Raw genomic sequence first — 26,572 nt, 5'->3', positions numbered from 1 at the left:
AGACAAATGCTGAAGAACCGAAGAAGCCTACTTAGGCCATCAACGAGGACTCTCCAGCCATCTTGATCTTGGGCTTTTCTTTCAAACTGACCCAGATGTAACCCATGTCCTTGCAGTCCACCTTTAGGCCTCGGTGCCTGGTGTTTCTTAACCTTCCTCTTTTCCCTTCACAGTTCCAGGTCATGGCTTGCTTGGTGGTGTTTTATGCGGGCTTGCGGAGGGTGTGACCTATCCAGCATCTATTTCTTCACGAGCAGGGAGTTGGGAAGTCTGCTCTTATAGCTTGTTGTTGCTTGCTAATGGTGCTTGGCCAGCCGATTTAGAGGATTTTACTGAGCAGGTGTTGATGAACATCTAAACGACTGGACTTTGTTGCTGGTGGTCACTGTTATTGTCCTAGTTTCTGCTCCATACAGAATGACAGATTTTACATTGGTGTTAAAAAGCCTGAAATTGGTTTTCAGCGGTGGGTCCTTGGAGCTTCAGATCTTTCGCTGAATGAAGGCAGCCCTTGCTTTGGCGATTCTTGCCTTGATGTCGGCGTCTATGCCATTGTACTAGTCTTTGGCACTGCTCTTGTGATGTATTCCTATAGGTACTGTATCGATTCCCCTATTCCTGACCCTGGTTTGGTTAATAATTAACTAGCAGCCATCCAACGGTGCAAGAACCGTTATCTGATTAAGCCACACCACGGCACAGAAGCGCGTTATCTGATTAGGTCATAACGCATGCCATCTAATTAGACAAGCGATATTCCTCCAGCCCCTGATAAGGCATACGGAGTTCTCAAAACAAATCAAACCTACAGCGACCTGGGAAATTCCCATAACCATTGTTTTGATTTCACCGAGAACTTCAGCAAAAGAATGTGCGAACGAGCCCGTTCATATGACATCCTTATTGACGTATATATGTCCATCCTTACGTCAATCTCGGCACCTTTCAGGTATAAATATTACCGACATTGCCTTAAGCAAACACACGTGGTGGTGACGAGATCGGAGCAGCGAGACGTGCTGAGGAGCCCAGCAGAGAGCGAAGCCCACAGGCGCTGCCCCGCCTTCCTGACGCGCTGAGAACGAGACGCTGTCTTTCTCCTGCCGAGAAATCCAGCTCCGGCGCTTCCATGCAGCCCTCGCAGGCAGCTGGAATATCAAGACCTGGGATAAGAGATACCAGCCCTCCATCATTCTAGATCTCAGGTACAGAACTGAATAACCCCTTGCAGAGAATTCTCGAATCAGTCCCTTGGCAAAACAAACTTAACTTAAACTGCTACTTATCTACTCCCGCCCACGTATTAGGCTTAGGTCAGGTACATTGGGGTAGGCGTGGTTAGAAGCACCAGTTGAGTACGATTAGTCAAATGTATATATGTATGTATCTATTTTATCCATTTTAAAGTATCATATGGCTCAGAAACCATATCAATGCTTTTACAGTATTATTTTATAATTCTGTCTCTACTGTATGCACTTTACTTAACTACAAGTATTGCAATAATAGCGATTCATTTCTCTTGTATGAGAAAAGAGACTGATCAATAAATAACATCTTTTATTGAACCACGCCCATCTCTTATTTCTCTACAAACTGGTGAAACTAAGAATGCACGTACTGACTGAGTAAAATAAGTTGTCTATTGTTTTCACACGACTCTAGAGATACACTCTTGATTAGGGGAGAGCAAAGTTGTCATGATCTATGGTTGTCAGAAACTAAATCCCTTCTTGTCTATCCAGGGAGGTTAAAATCCTCCTGGTCTATTTGAGAAAGTTTCTAGTGAACTCTGAGCTAGCTGGCAAACACAAACCTTTAAGTCTAATATCGTCGGTAGAAGACCTAGTTAACCTCTGCCCTAGGTCTATACTATTAAAGATATTATTCCAATGCGCAGAGCCTATTGGGATAATAGGAACTACACTACACTCTAGTAGGTGAAGGCCTCAACCTCTTCCAGTGCATCACCTGCTAGAGTGACTGCAGTTGTGCTGTTCGTGTTAGCCTTTAGAATCTTATTTTTTTCCCCTCTGGATTTTGAGGCCAAGCTGTGCTGACGTGACGGCTTCATTGGTCGTACTAGGAAAAAGGGACAGTTGTAATAAGGAAATGGTCAGCACCTCCGTTGCGTTTGCAATTGTTTGATTTTTAAATGTGAAGACCTGCTCAATGAAAACACTGTGCCACCCAAACATTGTTGCCCTGTATAGGAACACAGGATTCTCCATATACTCTCATAATCAAAAATTATAATACAGAGCACAGCATCAAGGTAGTTTGAACTGACCCTGTTGTTAGTTAGATTTATTTAAAAGTACAACACCAAGCAAAACAAGATGGACAAAATGATATAGTCCAAATGTGAATGCAGAATTGTATAAATTCTTGATATTGTTGACACGTAGTTGTAGCATCGATGCAGACAGCCGTCCTATGTTTCGTCATGTAGAAAACTTTCTCAAGGCTAAAACTTTGACTGTCATTAATCAAATAAGGACCCCCTGAAACTAGGAGTTCCTAGGACAGGAAAACAATTCTTATAATAACATTCCTAGGCATCTGGGAAACTGGCGATAATTATGTCCTGTACATATTAAATAATAAATACAGGCTCAGTGTACTAATTCAAAAGCTGTTAAAAGTCAGTTTTTAAAAGAAATTTGACAATACCATTCATAATGACATCACAACCAATATAACAATACATATAATCAAATAAAATTCACATACATTACTAGAGACAATGGCTCAACCATATGTAAAACAGACATGCATTTTGAGGTGGTATTGATCACTGGTGGCTAGGCGTTGTAGATAGAGATCGTATTCTCTACGCGGTTTCAGCATGACACATGCCTTCTTCAGGAGAAGCCACTTGAATATCTGCATGAAAAAATCATATAACATCAAACATTTAACAATGCAGTACACTGAGTCTGTAACAGGATATACACTGTATATGCATGCAATAAGCTCCATATATACAAAAAAATAACCTGAGAGAAAACAAATGTCAAGTGTTTCAGGTATATAGAACAGGAAAACCATAGGGGGAAAGACGAAAAAACAGATTTTCACCTGAAAAGTGAATAAAACATGTATAACTCATGCTGTGAATCAGAAAAAAAGAAAAATCCCAATAGAACTTTTGATGTAAAAGAAAGGTAATAAGTGCTCTTGGAGGACCCTATATTGTGAATACAGCTTACCTAGGTACCAGGTGAAAACCGGGTACTGGCAAGGACCTTTAAAAGGACTGATACAACTGAAAAGAAGATTGACAAAAGAAACTATAAATACGTCAAATATAAAGCCTTGGAAATTTTGCTAGGTATTTTAGTATTTACCACAAATTACCTTTCTAAAGCCCTCGATCCACCAAATCAATGATGCATGTAAAGGTAGAAAGAAAAAAAAAATTCTCAAGAAGGATCTAAAGAAAATGTAACCATATGTTATCGATAGTGAATAAGAATAAACTCTGAAAAATAAATGCAAGAGCTAAATGGCAGAATTTTGCCTGAAAATTTATCGTATCAAATCTCTAATAGTATAAAGAAAAGTATTAAAATGACGCTTGAGCCCAAGACCTCAAACTCACAGCTTTTATGCTAGAACACTGACCCTGTATTCATTATTTAATATGTACAGGACCTGATTATCAAACTTTGACTGTTACATCTTTGACTGTTTATACACAGATACAGTCCAGAATCCCCTTGTTGTATTGGGGAGTGGAGACCGCAGAAGTGTAAAATTTTCATAAATATAGTGGTTACAGTCCAAACTTCAAACATCGTCTCTTGGATACAGGAGGAGGACCTCTCCAGGAGAAGTGGGAAGCACCAATTACTCGTGTTACCCCACCACTACTATGGACAACATACTGTTGAAATAAACTTTTAGGATTCCAGTTTAGTCTACTATAACAAGCGCACCAGTTCTTAGCACATAAAAGGCTACCCCTGACACTACCGTGGACGGCATACTGTTACATTAACTGCTAGGATTTCAGTCTCGTCTGTTACAATGAGCACAACCGTTCTAATCTCATAAAAATGCTACTCTTGTTGGCCTCTCCCGATGCCAAGGTTCTCGAAGCCGGCGCAATCCCTAGAGGGAAGAGTGCAGTTGGAGTCCCCTCTGGCGCCGTCTGGCTCCAGTCCGGCGCTGACTCTGCTTCATCCAACACCTTGAGCTAATCCCGTGGAGCCTCCATCGACGCCACACATGAGGCTGTCACCGGGACCCAGGATGAGATCCAGAAGGCAGGTAGTGTGGGAAGCTGGCTCTGTACATGCTATACCAAAGTGAGGTATAGTGTGCACAGAGTCCAGTGGAACACCAAAGGTAGGCAGAGGTAAAGTTAGATAGCCCCTCACTCTCTATTCGTGGTATTGTGGTCGAGCAGTATGGCAGTATCAGAGGACAGTGTAAAGCAATTGTTGTACACACTCAGTCAGCAAATGGTCTCACACACTCAAGAACTGATCTCTAGGCCAATTGTTTGTAGGTATCAAAATATACTTTCTCAGAATGAGTTACTTTAAATACTTTTCAAATAGGCAATAGACGTTTGAGTACAATAGCTACAGTTGTTGCAATAGGCAACACAATTTCAAACAATGTTACACTGAGCCCAATGGGAATTTCTAGTTAAATGCAATTAGTTACTTTATGGATTACTTTTCTAACCACAGGACTGGATCCTAAATTCAGTCCTGGGACATCTCCTGTAAACAATAGAGTAAAAGTCTTTTGGTTACAGTTGCGATTTTTAAGGAATATTATTGTATTTTAAAAGTTGACACATAAAACTTTTTCACATAGTCACCAATGTTGTCCTATGGGAGGAAATTTACTTAGCAGGTAAGTAATGTTATCGTTGCTTTATGTTGCTTTTTCTTACTTCGTGTTGGATCCTGGATCCAGCACTGGTGCATCTCCTGTAAACAATTGAAATAATGTGTTTGTCCGACAGGCGATTTTTAAGGAATATTTGTGAATTTGGAAATTGGACACTTAGAAGATTTTTGGGTGAAAACCAAACAATAGTTGCCTACGGAGGAAAATTGATTTAACAGTAGATCACGGTTATAATTACTTTTCAGGTTCAGTGCTGGGCTGAAAGATACAGCACTGGGTTCTCTCCTGATAACAGGTAAGTAATTTGTAATGCGTTGTTCGGCTGATTTTAGATGAATATATGAATGTAACCAGACAATGTTACCCTATGGATGAAAAGTGAGTTAATGGCTTTTGGGTAAGTACTCGACTGGCAGAGTTAAGGTTCTGGGCATGGACTCGGGGGTCTCCCAGAGTCAGGTAGGTACAGTTGTTACACCCTCAGCAGTACAGGGGCAGCCGGGTGCAGAGAGACTAGGCCCAATGTTATCCCATGGAGGGTAGGGGGCCTGTGGTTGGTGGCTAACAGGCAGGCCACATGGCTGTGGGAGCTGAGCTCCTGGTCACTTACACAGGGCAAGTGGGGAAGTAGAGTAGGGTAGTTGCTGGACTTCCAACGGCACTCGGGCGGCTGGGTGCAGGGTGCTTTTGGGCCATTGGGCGCCCAATGTTATTCAATCGGAGACTTGGAAATTGAACAAAGGCTGCAGGCTCGGGGACGGAGATTCTTTAGGTGCGACCACCACTTCGAGAGGTAAGTTAGGAACTTGGAGGATAGGTTTACACCCAGGAGTTGGGCACAGTGGGCAGTGGGCCGTGGGTCGCCGGGTGCAGGGGTGTCTTTGGACGACTGGAAATCTTACCCTCAGCAGGTCGCGGTTGAAGGGGTCCCTGGTTGTGAGGTTGCAGACGTCGTCAGGATGGTTGAGGAGGGTCTTTGGGCGCTGGATTCCGGGTCACAGTCGCCGGGGGGACGTCCTCGGGGTCTTTCCCACTCAGGCACTGGCTGGGCTCAGCGGGTGCAGAGTGTGCTGGATTTGCGGTTCCTGGCTGGCACCAGGGGTTGTTGCTGTTTGAGCAGAACCACTGCTCATGGGAGTCCCAGTTTTTATATGAGCAAGGCAGGCAGGTCCTCCGGGGTTTTCAAGGTTGCTGTCAGGGAGGCGCCGGGGTTTTAGCAGGAGCAGGTTCACGGATCAACAGGCCGGTAGGGCTGGGGCCAAGTCAGTTGGTGTCGTCCTCTTGTTAGCAGCTGCACGGCAGGTCTTCTTGTTTCTTGTTCTTCTTCTTGTTGCAAAATGGTATCTGAGGAAGGAAGGTTCTGGGTGCCCCTAAATACTAAATTTAGGGCCGTTACAGGTAGGGTAAGGGCAGGGACCAATAGGTCCCTGTCCTGGGGTGAGTACACCTCCTATCCTGCTCCTCTCCTGTGGGAGAGGGCAGGAGCCTAGCTCTGATTGGGCAGGGCTCCCCATCCTCAAGATGGCGGTAGCCCGGAGTTGTGCTTCCCCTCGCCTCTTCCATCTGAGGGGTGGGGTTGGCAGAGGCTGGCACACCCCCTTTCCTTCTTTTGTTTTTCCTGCCTGTCTTCCCGCCAAAGTGGGGGTCAGAAACAGTGGGGGCAGTTTTGCAGCGTGAATCTTTCTGGATTCACTATGCTGTGCATTATTCCACGGTCTTGTGGTTGGGTCCGGAATCGAAGTCTTTTCTTTTTTTGGTTTTTTTTTTGTAGCCCAGGTGGGCGTCGGCGTCACACCTCTCTGGTTGTATTTCCGGTGACGTCGGCATGCTTCCTGCGAAAGCTCCCACTCTTGGGCGCCATCTTCAGATTCTTTTTTCCGCGGTCGGGTCTGGATCGTTCCCGTTTGGGCTCCAGACATTTTTGGAGAAAGTAGAAGAAGAATACAGAAATTGGAAGGAAAACAACTCAGAAGACTTCAAGAGACTTCGTCAACCAAGGTCCGACGAAGGAGAAGGAGAAAACTTCGAGAACTTCGACAAACGCACGACCAGGGGGCCCCTGAGCGCTCAAGATGGACAACACGCCTTTCAAGTTCTGCCGTAACTGCCACCACAAGTACGCGCAGAAGGACGAGCACCCGGTTTGCAACCTTTGCCTACCGGTCGACCACGGGAGCAAGGACTGCAACGCCTGCTCCGTCTTCACCCCGAAGACCCTTCGTGTGAGAGCGAGTCAGAGGGTAGCGCACGCCACCCTGCAGGGCAAAGCCCCGACTCCATCCCTTTACGATCTGGGGATGTCTTCCGAGGAAGAGGACAACGCCGCCGCCGAAGACGACCGCTACACGTTCGTAGAGACCGATAATACCAAGACTTCTGATAAGGTAGGAGACTCTACGGCCCCTAAACACCCGAGAGACTGAGTCTCGAAAGAACAAAGGCAAGGCCTCGAAAGCGCCGGCGCCAAAAACTTCGGGGCCCGCTGCTGTATCCAGGCCCAGCAGATCCTCTGAGAAGGAGTCCCCGGCGCCGAGGGCTGTTGAACAGCAAAAGTCGTCGAAAAACGTTCCCGAAAAGGATCGTTCGACGCCAAGATGAAGGTCTACACGATCCCCCACAAATCCGAGGCACAGGTTGTAGAGGTGGTCGAGGAGGAAGACTATGACGCCGAGGAACAGGCGGCTGACGTCTAGGAAATCGACCAGGAAGAGGAAGAGAGTCCCTACTATAGTTACGACTATGAGGAGGAAGAGGACAGCAGGACGGACCCCGGGTCTGCTCCCTCTAAAACACAGGATGTGGATTATCTGGTTGTCGACACCTTAAGCCCAGAGGAGGCCATCGACACATATCCCTCGAGGCCCTCGCCGCCGGACGACATCGGGGCCTACAACTTGGTGATAAAGACTGCGGCAGCGGCATTCAGGCTCAAGCTCGACGAAGAGAAGCAGAAAGCAGACTTCCTTCTAGAGACACTGCTCCCCACCCAAACGAAGAGCCAGTACCTCCCCATGCTCTACAGCGTCTTGGCTCAGGGAAGGGAAGCATTCAAGGAGCCCGCAACATGCAAGGCGGTCACCCCCAGGACGGAGAAAAAATACAAACATTTGTCAAAAGACCCACCCTACATTCAGGGCACGGTCTCAGCAGACTCCATCATCACAGCCACAGCAAGAAAGAGGGCAAACGTGCCCACTACTTCTGGGCCACCTCCAGATAAGGAAAGCAAGAGGATGAACCTGGTGGGCAGAAGGATTGAACGGAATGCCGCAACCCACTGGCGCATGGTGAATTCCAACGCCCTGATCAACAGGCACATGTACCAGATCATAGAGGAGCTCGGTCAGTTGTTGAAAGACCTGCCCCAAGATTACAGGCAAAAGGCCGAGAAATTGGTGGATGAGGGGAAGAACGCTGCAAATTCTTGCCTCAAGACTGCCCTGGATGGAGCAGACACCTCCAGCAGGCTCAGGATGATGGGCATCACTGAGAGGAGACAAGCCTGGCTCAGGATTTCAGGTTTCAAGCCCGAGGTGCAGCACAGCATCCTGAACACACCGTTCAACGGCAAAACCTTGTTTGGAGCACCAGTTTTGATGAGAAGCTCAGCCAACTGAAAAAGGATAACAAAATGCCAAGGTCCATGGGAGCATTGCAGTTCAGAGGTGGCAAAAGGGGCCCCCCGTCACGAAGACCCAGCGGGAGAGGTGGAAACCAGCCAGGTACATCACACCAGGCTTTCCAACAAGCGCACCAGGCAGACACACAAGTTCAGCATGGTCAGCATAAGCAGTCCTGGCAGTACCAGCCAAGAGGCCAGTCCTTTCGAGGGAGAGGAAATGGACGTGGACAGAATAAAAGAGGGGGTCAGCAGCCCGCCTCTAAGTGACTTCAAAAAACTCTGTGTGCCCACCCACAGAAAAATCCCAGGGTGCAGCACGTACAGAGGGATCAAGTGTTACACAAACTAATCACCTACGACCACATAACACCAGTGGGAGGAAGATTAAGATTTTACCTCCAAACATGGAGAGAAATCACATCAGACAAATGGATTCTCAACATCATCCAATTCGGATTCTGCATAGAGTTGGAGGGGAGGCCAACAAGCAGAAAACCAAAAAGACCACTAGCAAACAAACAACTAGAGCGTCTTCAGGAAGAAGCAAAGGAGCTCCTGCAGAAGCAGGCCATAGAACCAGTACCCTTCAGGGAAAGGAACAAAGGTGTATACTCAACGTACTTCCTGGTACCAAAAGTAGACTCATTCTGGACCTAAGGTTCCTGAACAAATTCATAAGAACGCAAACGTTCAAAATGACCTCCATGCAAGAGGTGCTCCCGCAATTGCAAATCGGGGACTTCGCGGTCACAATAGACCTCAAGGATGCCTACCTGCACATCCCAATGAACAGAAAGCACAAGCATATGCTCAGATTCACCATCGGAGAAAACCACTACCAGTTCATAACACTAGCCTTCGGGCTAAAATCAGCACCAAGGGTCTTCACAAAGTGCCTCACAGCGTTCGCAGCACACCTACGAAGGAAAGGAATACACGTATATCCTTACCTGGACGACCGACTAGTAAAAGCAAACTCATACCAGAGATACAAGCGGCACGCACAAACAGTGACGACCACGCTCATAAACCTGGGGTTCTCCATCCATTGGAAGAAATCCTCAATGGAACCGGAACAAGTGAAGATTTTCCTGGGAGTACAGATCAACACCTTGCAGGGCAAGGTGGTCCCCAGCGAGAAGAGGGCGAGAGCGCTAGTGAAAAACTTTGCTCTACCAGAAGGGGCAAGCTCGGACAGTGAGGACTGCGAGCAAGATCATGGTCATGATGGCATCATGCATCCACCTAGTACCAAATGTACGGCTCCACATGAGACCCATTCAAGAATGGCTACAGGGGCAATGGTCACAAGCTACAGGCCGTTGGGAAGATCTCGTGGTTGTAACGCACTCAGTGCAGAAGGAAATGACATGGTGGAACATGGAGAACATAACATGGGGAAAGCCTCTAACGCCCCCAACACCAACAGTGACCATCACCACAGACGCATCCCTGAAGGGATGGGGCGCTCACATGAAGGAACTCAAAGTGAGAGGACTTTGGACACCAGCATATGCGACCAAGCACATCAATTACCTGGAATTGAAGACAATCTTCCTTGCATTGAAAGCTTTCCAAACGAGGCTGTACAAGCACAAGGTATTGATACAAACAGACAACACCACAGCAACCTGCTAGAGAGGGACCTTAGTTCATCATCGTTAAGAGTTCACTTGGCAGTGATAGTCGCTTACACAAGAGGAGAAACGTGCAAGAGTTTCTTCACATCACAAGTGGTGAAAAGATTCCTGCAAGGAGCAAAGAGGATCGCACCACCAAAACGGGTGCCGCCACCTGCATGGAACTTGAACATAGTCCTAACGGAACTCATGAAAGAGCCTTTTGAACCACTTCACAAAGCCTCCCTAGAGATGCTAACAATGAAACCGCTTTCCTGGTTGCAATAACGTCCTTACGCAGAGTAAGCGAACTTCAGGCACTAACGCTACAAGAACCCTACATACAAATATACAGATACCGAGCTTTTTCCAAAAACCAGCCACTAGTGCAGAGCTCGCTCTGCACACCCTCGACGCTAGAAGGGCAGTCATGCACTACATTGAGAGAACGAAGGGACACAGAAAAACAAAACAGTTCTTTGTGTCATTCGCCAACAGTTTCATAGGAAAAGCAGTAACCAAAGAGACCATTGCATGATGGATCTCGCAAACAATACAGCTCTGCCACAAGCGAGCAGGACAAGAACTAGCAGAGGGGACAAGTGCCCACTCCACTAGGAAAAAGGGTGTGGAGAAGTGTGGCTCAGGGGATAGAGGCAGCAGACCCGGAAGCTGAGATCGGTCCTGGACCAGGGTTCAATTCCCCGCCTCGGCGGGTCTTGGGCTAAAAATTCCACAGACTCGATAATTCTCACCCCGGTGCCTCCTCGACTCACGGGTTCACACTCTGCGACTCTGGGCAATAGCTTGCTTAATCTCTGACTTTCACCTTGTGGATACCCTGCTATCTCACAGGGGAATACCAGGAAGGGTTCCCTAAGCAAGCGCCGGGAAACCCACTGCGGGTAGCTGTGCGCTATATAAGCTCAACTACATTTACATTTACAAGGGTGCTACAATAGCCTTCCTGGCTAACACACCCATACAAGACATATGCCTGGCGGCAACATGGGCTTCGGTGCACACGTTCACGAAGCACTACTTATTATTATTTATTTATTGAATTTATAGAGCGCGCAATCACCTGACAGGCATCCTGGCGTGAGAAAGGGTTGGGACAGTGATACGGAGGGATCAGAAATGACAATACCACAGGACACAACTGCTGAGACTAGGCTATAGTGTGGGAAATAGCCATGTTTTCAACCTCCTCCTGAACTGGAGGAGTTCACTGATTTGCCGGAGTTCCAGCAGAAGGGTATTCCACAACTTGGCTGCTGCAACTTCGAAGGACCTACCACCAGCTCTGACCTTCTTAAATCTTGGTACCCTCACCAGCTTTGCTTCAGCCGAACGCAACAGTCTGGTAGGAACATACCAGTCAAACTTGTTCTGCAGGGGAACCGGGCCAGCTCCATGCAAGGATTTAAACAATATACAGAGTGACTTAAACTGAATACGCTGCTTCACTGGCAACCAGTGAAGCTCGGCAAGAGCCCGCGAAAATGAAGATCCCCTAGGCCAACCAAGCGCCAGTTTCGCCACCGAAGACTGGACTCTTTGCAACCTATCCAAAAGAGTTCTAGGAGACTCGAGCAGGAGGGCATTGCAATAATCGAGCCTACTGAGGATCGTGCTCTGAGTAATTAGCTTACGTGCGTCGGGGGGGGGGGGGAGCAGATGGAGAATCTTGCGCAAGGATCTGATGATGGATAGACAGCAGCCCACGGTTTTAGTCACTTGCACCTCCATGGTTAACTTGTCATCCACCATCACCCCCAAATTGCGCACTGTCTGTACAGGCCGGACTGCATTGGGGGTCTCCGATGGCCAGAAATTGGAGGGCAACGTCAGAGGGATCTTTTGCGTCGAGCAGTACAACACCTCCGTTTTCGAGGCGTTAAATTGCAGCGTATTTTCCCTCAGCCACACAGCCGTATCACGCAGGCAACTATGAAACTCCTCGACCGAAGTTGAATTCTCTACTTCCAGGAAAAGAATCAGCTGAGTATCATCAGCATAGTTAACAATGTTGATGTTATATTGTTTAATTACCGCGATCAAGGGTTTCATGTAAGCGTTAACCGCATGCGTGCGGGCGGAATTCCGCCCGTACGCTGAGAATTTGTAAAGTGCACTTTACATGACGAGCTGGGCTCGTCATGAGCGTGCGAGGAGGCTACCTCATGACGAGCCCAGCTCGTCATGAGCGTCGAAGGGGTTAAAGAGAATAGGGCTGATAGCCGAGCCTTGAGGCACTCCATGCGAGACATTGGAGAATGCCGACTGAATCGGAGGAAGAGATACCGCTTGCTGTCTACCCATCAAAAACGACCCAAGCCATTTCAAAGCACAACCCGTGACTCCCAGTTCATGCAGTCTATCTAGCAAGGTGAGATGATTAACTGTATCGAATGCGGCAGACAGGTCAAGCAGTACAAGTACCGTCGCCTGCCCTTTGTCTGCACGCATCCGACGATCATCCATTACCGTCACTAGGGCCGTTTCTGAGCCATGAGCAGGCCGAAAGCCGAATTGGACATCCTCCAACAATTTGTGATGTTCCAAGTAGTTGGAGAGGATACGACTCACAGCTCGCTCCATTAATTTTCGCTGGAAAGGGCAACTGAGAGATAGGCCTATAGTTCATGGCACATTCAGGGTCCAGGGAGGGCTTTTTCAGCAATGGCGTTACCAGAGCTTGTTTCCATTGTATAGGAACCTGTCCTTCACTAAAGGACTGGTTACAAATCCGAAGAAGAGAGGGGAACAACTCGTCCTCGAATGCTTTCCATATTTTGCAAGGTAATGGATCCAGTAAGGAGCCCGAGGATATAGCCATCGCAAGGCTACGGAACTCTTTCATATCTAGCGATGGAAAAACATCTAACTGAAAGTCCTTACCTCTCTCGGCACTGGTTACAATGTTCGTTGGGTTGACTGCTACCTGGTCACCCACTTCTAAATTAGGCACCCTTCGTTCTTCCTTGCACCCTATGGTACTCTCTAATTCCTCAATAATTTTATTGACTTTCTCCTGAACAAAACCCGCCAAATCATCACAAAGTGCCTGAGTGGGAGGGATTATGTTTTTAACACAGTCAGGGTTAGTCAGGTTATTGAGGATATTGAAAATGCTCCTTGTACTATTGGGGGCATTCAGTATCTGGTTCGAATAAAAATCTGCCTTCGCAGATTTAATCGCTTTCCTAGAAATAGCCAGCTTCGTTCTCCAAGAAGCTCTATCTCCGGCCTCATAGTGGTGCCTCCACACCCTCTCTGAGTGCTTACACTCGCTCTTAAGGTGCTTAAAGTTGTCATTAAACCACGGGGCTGATGTTCTACCCCTGTTATAGTGCTTTTTCAGAGGGGCTAAACTATCCAGGACGGCTATAATTTCTCCACAGAGGGCTGAGTAGTTTCCCTCCACATGCACCTCCGGGGAGAAGTCCTGTCCCTGAAACAACTGCTTAGCACCCTTCTTCCGCAGCAGTGCTTTCCAATCTCTACCAACATACCCACCAACCTGATTACTACCACAATTAGCTTGAATGACATCATTAATATAAAATTTGATCAAAAAATGATCAGTCCAGTCCATAGGGAGAATCTCTTCCATAGAGAGATCTACCTCTGACAGAATAAGATCAAGTGTGTGGCCACCCGTGTGAGTAGCCTCCGATACCGATTGAACCAGGCCCAGATCCTCACAGGAGTTAATGATGTTAGAAAAAGCTGAGTCCAGTTTACCATTATACCACAGATTAAAGTCACCAAGGACCAATAATCTCCGATGGGTAGTGCTCATGTTCGTCAACATCTCCAGCAACGCCTGCTGCTGTTGCTGGTTGAGCGCCCCCGGCGGTCTATAGCAAATATTGCCTGTTATGGTCTGACCCTGCAAGTTAGTAATCGAGAAACCCAGGCACTCAAAACCCAGCACTTCATCAATATCTAAATAGGCAAGCTTGAGCAAGTCCTTATAAATTAGACCCAACCCACCACCCCTACCACTCGTTCTAGGTTTATGCAGAATTTTGTAGTTAGGGGGGCATGCAAGGCCAAGGTCAATCTTACATTCAGGAAGAGTCCAGGTCTCTGTCATAAACCGAATATCCAGGTCATGGGACTTAAGTGCCAGTTGAATCTCTATCTTGTGCTTCCCCAATGATCTTACATTTAGTAAGCCACACGGAATTGTACCCTGTTTCAAAAACTCGGACAGGGGGCGAGCAGAGTCCGCCAAACAAATCCCACCCTTGGTCTGACTCTCTAATACAGTAGGTCGGAGTTCCGCCGACGAATACTGGATAGACCTACAGGCAGCATTACCAGAGTTCCTACCAACCACTACCGGAACGGCAGCATGGCTGGCACTGAGCGCGGCCCTAGCACGGACGGGCGCAGACGGGCAGGACTCTGGCACGACTGGCGCGCCACCGTCGCGCCCGCTTCACGCGTCCGCTGCGCGCTCGCGTCAGCATCTGTTTTGATCTGATTGGGCCTGGGGAAAAGACTAGACAGCTACAAGGCAACAATGGCGGCTCGGCTCGCACGGACGGACCTCGCCAGACTGGGACTGCGGGGAGCCAGATGAAACAGGCTCTCAAGACGCCAGCAGCACCGGGGGGATTACCTTGGGCAGGTAAGTGCTATGTGCAATATAGAGCGGGTAAACTAAAAGCTAAAAAATACGAGCACACAATATTATTAAAATTGCTGTTAATCGCAATACAGTGTAATCCTTTAAAAAACGCGCTAGTAATAAGCAGCAGAAAGCTCCTGCAACTGTCCTTCACACTCCACAATCTCTAATCCTGGATATACAGATGAACAGGGAAGCACAAGTCGGACAAAAGGTGCTTCAACACATATTCAATAACCAACGCCCATCTTCCACCCAGCCGCCACAGAAATGAGAAACCGCTACAAAGTCTATGCACAGCATAGTGAATCCAGAAAGATTCACGCTGCAAAACGAATAGTTTTCTTACCTGTCGGTATAGTTTTGCAGCTTGAAGATCTTTCTGGATTCACTAGCGAACCCACCCACCTCCACCGGAAAGATGAGGCTGGAGAGAGAAAAGGTGGTTAAAACAGAGACCAATACTAAAACAAAACACCTTGAAGGTTAAAAGCGGAAAATTACTTAATGGAACATTGCCATAACTTCGGAAACAGAACAAACACAAAAAAAAGAATCCGAAGATGGCGCCCAAGAGTGGGAGCTTCCGCAGGAAGCATGCAGACGTCACCGGAAATACACCCAGAGAGGTGTGACGCCGACGCCCACCTGGGATACAAAAAAAACCAAAGAAAAGACTACGATTCCGGACCCAACCACAAGACCGCGGAATAATGCACAGCATAGTGAATCCAGAAAGATCTTCAAGCTGCAAAACTATACCGACAGGTAAGAAAACTATTTGTTGCTGAGTACAGCAAGTGGCCTGGAGAAGGTCACAAAGGCGGTATGCCTTTGAAGCTTCCCCTGCCCATCCAGGGGGAGGAAGCTTGGCACATCGTCCCAGGATGTGCATTGTTTCAGGCCCCCCAGAGCGGCAGACTCTCGACCCAGGGGTCCAGAAACATGTCTGGTGGTGGCAGCCTTGGTAGCCACGCAGTCAGGACACTGGGAGTTGGTTAGGTTTCAGGGGGCATCTCTAAGATGCCCTCTGTCGTGCATCTGGCATTAAATCCCACACTGGCATCAGTGCGGGTTTAATGTGCTGCGAAGTTTGGTTCCAAACTTCTCAGTCTTCAGTGTAGCCATCATGGCGCTGTGGAGTTCGTAATTACAACCTCCCAGCACCATATACTCTTAATGGCATCACTGCACTTACAGTGCCCAGGAATGGCCCTGGGTACTGTAGGGGCACAGGGCTCATGCACCTGTGCTGACACCACTGGCATAGTGCACCCAGCTAGAGGGGTGACTGATGTATGCCAGGGATGTGTGCCATGTCGACTTTGTTTAGTTCTGCACCAAGACACTCAGCCTGCATAAAGTAACTAATTGCAATAAGTGCTGCAGCTCTTAGGGGTCCTGTCTGGTCACAATGCCCTGGGTACCTAGGGTACCATTTATCAGGGGCTGACATGTGGCCAGAGATGCCAATTGGGTTTTGTTTTCAACACCGTTTTAGGGAAGGAACACCGGCCCTGGGCACCTGATTGGCAGGAGCCGAGGACACACTGTCAAAGCACATCAGCAATTCGGCAAAAAGTGGGGGTATACCATGCAAGAAAGATGGCACTTTCTCACACACAGGTAAGCAATAAATACTTTACAGTAGTAATGCAGTTTGTAAACCGTTTGAGTTGAAATAGTGTATGCACTTTGCTTTTACTTACAGTATGGGTTCAGAGAAATGCAATACTTGGTAAATGCAGTACATAGACTTGAATGGGCTTTTCAGTAAAATTACAGGTAATTTGCTTTTGAGATTACTTTTCTTACTCGGAGTAGCATACCTGGATACTGCTCTGGGACATTTCCTGCAAACAGGTAAGTAAAATCATTTTTGTTAGTGCAATTTTAAAGAATTTCTTACGGTTTTCAAACTCCACACAGGGGTACTGCTGAGGAAAAAAATATCCGGATCCAGTCTGATGCCTGGCGGTAATTCTAAGGTGTGGAATTCATAACTAATATACGTCTCTTACAGATATATCATTACCGACGGTAAGTAACTTGTTTGTCATGTATAGATGGCATACTGAATGATGCAATGTGTAATGACATTTCTCCCTAGAGGATTGTCAAATTAGTTGATTTTGAGGGAACATGTGTATGTTACCTACTGTTTTACATCTGTTAGGGTTCATGCTTTTCTCGTTCTACACGGTCTTTGATCGATCCGTTACAATTGCCACACTAATATTTTTGCAGACCCGCCTTTTTGGGTTGGATATGCATTACCAACATATCGCTTATCTACTGTTTCATAATTACATGTATGTGTTAATGCTTCTGCAATATGCTCCTTATATGTCAGCGCTACACCTGGCTTGTTGTGCACGGCTGGTTATTGATTCTTTAGGATTCTTACTACCCATTGAAGACCAGTAACTCTTTGTTTTTTGTTGTTTTACCGTAGATAAAAGTATCCTTCAGTTCTTCTTCAACCTTGGCCTGAAGGTAAGTAAAATCTTCAAACATATTGATGTACTAAATAACTGCCAGTTATGCATTTGTGTTACATTGGCTTTTAGTGATTTAAAAATAGTTTTTGGCCTATAACTTTGTACATTTTTGACCCGTTTCCCCCCTCCCAAATTCCGAATAGCTTCTGTAAGCTTTATGTTGGAGATGTGAAAATTTTGGTGAAAACTGATCAAAATGTAATCTGTTTTTGAAAAATCTTTAATATGGGATTATCAAGAGATCCATGAAATGTAAGGGTGCTTAAAGCTTTGCCTGTTTAAGCTAAATGTGATTTGGGCCTATAATTTGCTGAAATCACACGCTTTCTTTAAAAAAGTACAAAGAAAGGTCCTGCTTTTTTTTTTTTTTTTTTTTTTAAGAGAAAGCAGTGTAAAGAGGGTCAGGCTTTACCTGGTAATTGTGGCTTCAGCAGATCAACCATAGTCTGTGGAAAAGGGCATGCATAGTATTGTCTGGATTGACAGCGAACACTATTGTAAGTGTTGAAAATTAGCACATATAACATGTGGAAACACATTAAAGGCTGCAAAATTTTGATTGCTAGGGAATGTCCCACTTATTTTATCAACTTCTGAATAGCTTCTCGACTGTTTTTTTAGTTTAGCATATAACTCAAATCCCAAAAAAGTCCAATGAATAGACCTCTGTTTTATCCACAATCCAACATATCAAGCACTCTTACGCATGTACCTAGGATGGGTAATGTCTTCCTACCACTAGTCCAGCTGGCTCCTGCACGTCAGAAAGGAGTTGAAAACTTGCAAGCACTTTATTAACCTCCAGCAGATCTATCTGAAGCCTCACTGGTAGGCAGTATACAAAGAGACCACCCACCCTGCTTCTCATTTTGTTTTGACTTTATTAAAGTACCACTCATTTGGCTGCTTTTAGGTAAGTAATAATACATTCACAATATCTATGGTAATACCTGTACACAGTCAAGTATACATGCCACCAATTCAAAATATGTACTCCCAAGTTACAAACCTGGTCTGTGCTGTTCTATACCACACATAGTCAAGAAATGCAATTCAGCATGTTTGGTTGGAACTGTCATACCATAGACTCATTATGGAGCATTAAAAAAAACTTTATTGGTACAAACCACACACTTGTCTAATGATCCAATGTTCCTTGGAAACTTAATGCAGGTATACATCAGTTCGAGGCATGTGAGCTGTAGATCACATGCTTTGCATAGCCTGCCATTTAGTGTTGGGTCCGGATGTTTGCACTTTGCTTTTCTTCGAAGAAGTCTTTCCCAGTCACAAGATAGGTGGTGACTCCTTTCGGTGATAGTGCGCATGGACTCCATTGTTAGAATGTTTTTATTCCGCCATCTGGTTTGGATGTGAATTGCGCTTCTCTGGTTCGACACTGTTTCCCGGGTTCCCCTCAATGCTCAATCCACTACCCTTGACAGTATTGTTCTCGATCGCATTTCCCATTTTCCGCATATCGTTTCAAGTCAGTCTTCGATCAGAAGATTCGTGGAGGGCAGTAGGGTCTACCCGCGTCAGGCTCGCTAGCAGTCGATGGAATGGACTCCATTCAAATGATGTCCCGGGTGTCGCGCCAAGTTTCCGCGCAATCTGTTTATCTCCGGAACACAACTAACAAGACTGTGATGCATGACAATCGTTACACTCCGAGAAGACGGTCTGTGACAGTTGGGCTTGACGTCACGAAATGCACCAACAAAGCGGCTCTGCACCGAACATCTTCGGTGAAAATTCCGACCATGAAGAATTCCACGCACAAGGAGTCGAAGAATTGAGGGAACACATCTATGTAGCTGACTCCGACATGGAAGAACAAGAACAAGAGCAAGTGACACCGGGTCAGCATATTGAGAGTACACACACCCCCTGCTCCAACATTTGTCGAAGAAAAAGGCTCCAGTCCTTCCTCTGGCCAAGGTCAGCACCGAGGAAAAGTTAGATGCCCTGCCCTCCGGCCCGGCACCGAAACACTAATCAAAGCTTTCCAGCTCAGGATCGAGTTGGCCCCATGTCGATGCCGAACCAAAGCTTTCTGCATCGAAATTGAAGCACATTGTTGTGGCCATTCCCTCGCTACAGAAGAGTAAATCTTCGGAGCCGAAGCTTTCGACGCCGAACAGTACGGCGCCCACAGGGAAAACTACTGTCCCATCCAAAGAGCTCGTTACGACGTTCTGCCTGCAAACACAGATCCAAAACAAAAAACTGTTTATCAATCCAGATACTGGACATATTCATGTGAAACTGCCAGAGAAAAGGAAAGAGGGCTTACAAGAGGACTACCACATTCCTTTAAAATGCAAGAATGTGCATATTAACCCGTCTCCTCCAATTGCACCTCCTTCACCCATTGATCCAAATTTGCTCATCACACCCACAAATTACCCACCCCTCAATCACCGGATCCGGAAGATGAAGATGAAGGGGAAGGAGATGAAGATAGGCCACAGTTCAGTAATGACCCCTGGGAAGACTGAAATACAGATCCGATCACAAACAACGATTCGGATCTATACCCTTCCAAACCCTCATCACCTGACAACATAGGGTATATAGAACTACTTAATAGGGCTGCTCAATACCAAAGGCTAGAATTACATAAAGAGGCTCTTGAAGAGGATTTTCTATTTGAGACTTTAAGTTCCTCTCAGAGATCAACACAGACACTACCTTGCTTAAGGGAATGCTTAAACATACTGACGAAATTTTTAAAACCCTGTGCAGGCAGGAATTATCATGCCCAGAATTGAGAAAGTACAAGCCAGCACCTACTGACCCTAGTTACATCAGGGGTCAACTTCCATTAGACTCCCTTGTAGTCTCCAACACTCGCAAAGGAGCAAACTCACAAACTACAGGAGATGCCCCTCCTCCTAATAAGGAGTCCTAATGAATTGATGCCTTGGGCAAAAGAATAGCAGCGCAAGCAGCCAATCACTGGCGAATTGCAAATGCACATGGTCTCTTAGCTCGCTACAACAGAGCTCATTATGATGAACTAGAAAAATTAATGCAGTTTTTACCAGACAAGCACAAAACCAAAGCCAATTACCTAATTCAGGAGGGGAAATGAATTACCAATACATCTATTAGGTGTGCCTTAGACGCAGCAGACACAGCTGCCTATGCAGTCAACACTAGTGTATTGCTATGCACCACTAAACATGCAATGGCCATGGTGACATTAGACTGGGGGGTGGGGGTTACTGGCCTGAAACAGGTAGTGGTCTCTCCAAAGCTACCAGCTGCATCTCGCTTGGCAATGACCTGGAATATCACCCACAAACCAATGGCCTTGTTGAAAGATTCAACAAGACATTGAAAGGCATGATCATGGGACTCCCTGAAAAGCTCGAGGAGATGGGATGTCCTGTTGCCATGCCTGCTTTTCGCTTACAGAGAACTGCCACAGAAGGGAGTAGGGTTTTACCCCTTTGAACTTCTGTTTGGTCATCCTGTGAGGGGACCACTCTGTCTTGTGAAAGAGGGTTGGGGGAGGCCTCTCCAAGAACCCGAATAGGATATTGTGGACTATGTGCTTGGCCTAAGGTCCAGATTGGCTGAGTACATGGAAAAGGCATCCAAGAATCTTGAGGCCAGCCAGGAGTAACTTTTTGCATTTCCTGAACCTGTTATGTTATGTTAATTGGTGATTTATATAGCGCGCGGCTACTCGGGCAGAGTGTCCCGGCGCTGTACAGATCTGTAGAGAGAAGCAGAGCAAAGAACGAGCGCACTAGAGGCTGAAAAGCCAGGTCTTAAGGCTTTTCCTGAAGGACAGGAGGTTCTCAGCTTTTCTCGGAGAGAGGGGGAGTTTATTCCAAAGCTGCGGGGCACAGGCTCTGTAGGAGCGACCTCCAATGCGCGAGTGCTTTACAGATGGAACAACAGCAAGAGCTTGAGTGGCTGACCGTAACGATCTGGTAGGGTGATAAAACTGAACGTGTTTCCTGAGGTAGACTGCACCAGTACCGTGCAAGGACTTAAAGGTTAAGGTCAAAGTCTTGAAGATGATACGTTTCCTTATCGGTAGCCAGTGAAGTGCCTCAAGGAGGGACGAGGTGTGAGATCTGCGGCTTAGGCCAAAAACGACCCTTGCGGCGGAATTTTGGACAGTCTGTAAGCGAGATAGGAGGTACTCTGGGAGACCCAAATAGAGCACGTTGGCGTAGTCGAGCCTGGATCCAATCATTGCTTGAACAGTGATTCTCCTATGAACCTGAGACAGTAGCGGTAGGAATTTCCTGAGTGTACGTAGCAAGCCAAAACATTGGCCGACTAGGGCAAGGATCTGGGGTTTAAAGGTAAGACCGTTGTCAAGTTTGACACCCAGATTCTTAGCGATCGCAGTGGGGGAGGAAGGGGATGCATATCTGCCGGCCACCAGGATTTCCATTGGTTATATTGGTTTAAACATTGGTTTATTGGTTCCATCCGCCTATAGAGTTCAGGTGTCAAACCATATCTAGACATCAATGCATCTTTCATGTGGCTGTATGAATTGTGGACTTCAGAAGGCAAGTCTAACAATGTATCCCGCCCATCACTAAGGAACCTTCCCCACAACCCCTCTCCCCAATCTCTCTCAGGGACCCGGTGGGAAGACATGGCTACCTCATAGGCTCTGAACCACTGACCAATATCATCATTTTTGTAAAACTCTTTCCCCACATCCTTGGAAATATACACTCTACTTTCTGTATGTACTGACGGTTTGCTGCCACCAGAGGGAGTAACTTCTAAACTTTTAGTTTTAAACTCCAACTCCCTCAAAACTTTTCCATGCTCAAACTGCATTTTCTTTTCCTCCAGATCTAACTTTCTATTTTCTAATTGTAACTGCCTATCAACCTTGAACCTGGTCATCTCTATTTCATGCCTTCTTGATCTCTCTCTGTCCTCCAGCTCCTCTGGAGACACCCTCTTGTTAGAAGCACTGCTACATGCGGGGGAAGGTACTTTCCTTCCTCCTAGGCCCTCTGGCCCTTCCTGTTGCACAATTGCCAAGTCATCCTCCTCAATCAGTTTTCCTTGCTTCTACCCAGGCCCTCAGCGCCTTGTAGAATTCTTCCTTCACTTTAAATCTAGAAGTGGAAACATTGAATTTCTTGCAAAAGTACTTCATCTGCTTTACTGTGTAGCATTCCAGCCTCTCTTCTTCACTTTCACAATTAAGGGAGGCTACAGATTCTGCTCTCTCTACTGAATTAGGCATCTTTCAAAAATAGGCAATCCAAAAATCAAAAAGGATTCTACCAAAAAGTATGTGGTTTCCTTATGGTCTGCACTCACTAAGTAGTGTTCACCAGTCACTGTACATGAGTCACAAATGCAAATCCAGAATCCTTCCGCTGCCACCAATGTTAGATTTGGGGGTCTCTAGTAGGCACAGGTAGGTACTTGTGACAAGTAGGGACCCTCTCCTCTAGTCGGGACAATGGGATTACACACCTAAAATAACCCCTGCTCACCCTCTAGGTTGCGTGGCGCGAGCAGTCAAGGCTTATTTCAGAGGCGTTGTAAGTTAAGCAGTTGTGACCACATACTGTAACCCAGTGACACTACAAATGGACACCACACAGGTTTTATATAAAAAATAAGTAGACTTTATATAGAGTTACCACAAGACCATAAATGACAAAAAATACACACTATGATTACTTTAAGAGGGTAGATTTAAGCTTTGTTCAGTTCAGTTCTTAGATGCGCCACTCTGCGTCAATGTACCTCAGGTTGCGTTGCGCTTCCACGACAAGCAATGTTGCAGCGATGGGAAATGCGGCTAAGTCAGGTGCAAAGAAATAAAGACGTGAAGATCTTCCAGATGCGGCACGCCTCTCGGGGGATGCGAGAAACTCTCGGTTCGATGCGTGGACTGCAGCGGCGACACCCTTACGATGCGACGGCAACAGCTCCCACGGCGACGCTCTTCTCCACGATGCGTGAAGCTTCCACTCGATGCGACAACTACAGCGGCGACATCCAAGATGCGACGGCAGCAGCTCCGACGGCGGCATGCTTCTCGGGGATGCGAGGTGCTCTTGGTCGATGCGGTGCAATGCGACAGTTCCAGCGGCGACACCCTCCTTCGGGGGTTGCGACGGCAGGCACAGCGACACGCTCTGACCTCGTCGCGAGATTCTTCTCCTGATGCGGTGCAGTGCGACTACAACGGCGACACCCTCCTTCGGAATTGCGACAGCAGCAGCTGCGACGGCGACTCGCTTCCTTTTCGTTGTGGCACGCTTCTCTCCGATGCGGTGTAGTGCGACAGTTCCAGCAGCGTCACCCTCCTTTCTCCGGAGTTGCGACGGCAGGCACAGCGACGGCGACACGCTTCTTCTCGTTGAGTCGCCCTTCCAGCTCCTTGCGACACGCAGTTCCTCAGAAGGCCCAAAATAGCAGCAGGCACTTCCACAAGAACTCTGGGGAGCTTGGGGGTGAAGTCTGTTGTCCCTGAGACTTCAGCAGGAGGCAAGCTCTTTTCCAAGCCCTTGTAGATCCTTCACAAGTTGAAAGCAAAGTACACAAAGTTCCTTTCTCCTTCCTTTGGCAGTAAGGCAACCACTGCAGGCCAATCCCCCAAGCAGCACTTCAGCTTGAGAATAGTCTCTCCTCAGTTTCTCCAGGTTCCTCTCCTCAGTAAAGGTTTCTTCTTGTAGTCCAAAGTGATCTAATTTCATGGGATCAGGGTCCCAATATTTATACCCAGAAATCCTTTGCTTCAGAACTGGTTTGGACTGGGCAAAGGCCCCACTTCCCTCAGAGAACACTCTGTTTACCAGACTTCTCCTTTCCTTTCACAGTGCAGGGCAGAAACATCAGACGCCCCACAGGAGGTGGAGCCAGCATTGTGGAAGGCAAGTACAGTCCTGGAGCACTTTGTTTACAGGACTCCTTCTCTTCTTTCAGTGTGCAGGGCAGAGACATCAGCCGCTCCCCTGGGGGTGGAGCCAGCATTGTGGAAGGCAGGCACAGCCCTATTCAAGGTTCAGGTGCACTCTTCCCTCCCATCTAGATCTCTCTAGTCACCACTGGGTGACTCAGCCTGTCTCCTGGAATTCCCCAGCCCTGTCACTCACAAAACCAGACATAGGAATACACAAACTAGCAGAGGCCGGTTTGAATGTTTAGACAAGCAAATACCTACTTTCTGAAAGTGGTATTTGCAAACACAGAATATTAAAATAAACTTTACTAAAAGATGTATTTTATTATTCTGAGTTCAGGCATACTAAACTCGAATTTCTACCATGTTCTCTGAGACAGTTAGGATTATAAAATGTAATAACTCTAACAGCCCATTCTGGCCTATGGAGAACAGGTAGCCTTGCAATAGTGAAAAACGAAAATGGCTGTAATTCACTATTAGGACATGCCACACACATCAGGGCTTGTCCTACGTTATACTTTCAATGCACCCGGCCCTTAGGCCTACCATAGGGGTGACTAATATGAAGGAAAGGAAAGGTTTAGGGACTGGGAAGTGGGTGCTCTTGTCCAGTCAGTATGACAGTACCAGACTGCACGCAGGCTCTGCCATGGCAGACCTTAGACACATTTTACAAGGCTGCGTCTGTGGGTGGCAAAACCAGTGCTGCAAGCCCACAAAGCAGTACAAAAGGGGGTGGTGATGGACGGAGCATCTGAACCAATCAAACACTCACACCCAGTCAAAAGATCTGGGTTTAATCCATCACCGTTCTTTAGCCCACTCTGCCACCCCAGTTCAGACACGGCCATATGCAATTCAGTCTGACCCTGTGCCTCATGGGAACAGTCCAGCCCGAACTGCCAAGCCATGCCTTCCCTGGACCGGGAACAAGCTTCCTAGGACCGGTTTCTGGCATTTCTGCCGTCTTCAGCCAGGCTTGCTTGAATCCAGTGGCAAAGTGAGCAAGGGACTCACGTCTGAGCATACCCTGCCAACTTATGGCGAACAAAGCGGTACAAAAGGGGGTGGTGATGGACGGAGCATCTGAACCAATCAAACACTCACACCCAGTCAAAAGATCTGGGTTTAATCCATCACCGTTCTTTAGCCCACTCCTCCAACCCAGTTCAGACATGGCCATCAGTCTGACCCTGTGCCTCATGGGAACAGTCCAGCCCGAACTGCCAAGCCATGCCTTCCCTGGACCGGAAACAAGCTTATCCAGTATTATGGGTGTTTTTCACAGATTCACATGCCTGAATCATTCCCCGTCGTCGAGATGGGAGTCCCCGGTACATAGAAAAGTAATGTCCTATAGACATACATAGAGAAAAATAGGCCTATAGGCCTTGCCTTAGTAGCCTATCTATGTCCTTTTGTAAAAAGGACCAAATTTCAGAAGGTAGCCAATCAGCTACCACCTCCCTCTAGAACCTTCCTGTCAGGAGCCTCAGTCTCTCAGATTTTCTACCGCACGTTGTGCTAGGGAGTCTCCACCTGAGTTCTCCTCAGGTTTCCTAGTTTTATCTCTTTTCCTCACAGAAATTGGATATTTCCTTCAAAACTCAACTATGACTGATCAACAGAAGAAAGGACTCTTCAGGGCTTGCTCATCTTGTGGTAAGAAAAGACTCCACGTAGATGACAAGCATGAAACTTGCCTTTACTGTCTTTATCGTGATCATTCACCCAAGGAATGTCGAATTTGTAGAACATTCTCTACAAAGACACTTAAAGACAGAGAAGGAAGACTGCTCCTCTGGTTGAACAGACTTAAAACCAGATACGACCTGGAATCTTCAGAGGACGGTGAGATGGCTTCAGTTTCCTCAAAATTATCCTTGAAGAGGCCAAGGGCTGCTTCACCTAGCCCTACAGACGTTCCTCCTAAGAAGACTGCCAATAAGTCTTCAGAGGCAAGATCTACCACGTCTGACAAGGAGGCTCCTTCTTTTAGGAAGCCTGTGCAGTCGTCGACCACGATTTTGTCGACGCTTCCCTCAGTGCTGAGGAAAACCATCTCCACAGTCTGTCTCTACATCGACGACGACGATATCGACGACGACGGTGTCGTCGGCATATTCATCTACGACGACGACCACTCCGTCGACGGCAGGTAAGCCGGTGTCGTCGATTGTCCTCATAAAAAAAGCACTCGACGTTGCTTAAGATTCCGACGACGACAGCGTCGACGACTAAGCCAAAACCGTCGACGCCTGCATCATCGATGAAGACTTCGACGACGGTAAAAACATCGTCGACGACGAAGACACCGTCGACGAGCACATCGTCGACGACTAATACACCGTCGACTAGCACACCGTCGTCGACGAAGACACAGTCGACGAGCACACCATC

General features: G+C 47.0%; 1 protein-coding gene across 3 annotated transcripts in view; it reads left to right on the top strand.

The window, feature by feature from the left end:
* Positions 1–26,572, top strand: part of OTUD4 (OTU deubiquitinase 4) — a 442,490-nt gene that overhangs the window by 396,540 nt on the left and 19,378 nt on the right. For all 3 annotated transcript variants that reach the window (XM_078676880.1, XM_078676881.1, XM_078676883.1), the window contains one exon: positions 17,211–17,251. In XM_078676880.1, the coding sequence (XP_078533006.1) occupies positions 17,211–17,251 (41 nt within the window). The remainder of the gene's footprint in view (positions 1–17,210; positions 17,252–26,572) is intronic.

Source organism: Lissotriton helveticus, chromosome 2_1, assembly GCF_964261635.1.
Source record: "Lissotriton helveticus chromosome 2_1, aLisHel1.1, whole genome shotgun sequence".
Classification (NCBI taxonomy): Eukaryota; Metazoa; Chordata; class Amphibia; order Caudata; family Salamandridae; genus Lissotriton; species Lissotriton helveticus.
The sequence above is the reverse complement of the archived record's forward strand: the minus strand, read 5'-3'. Positions and strand labels throughout refer to the sequence as shown.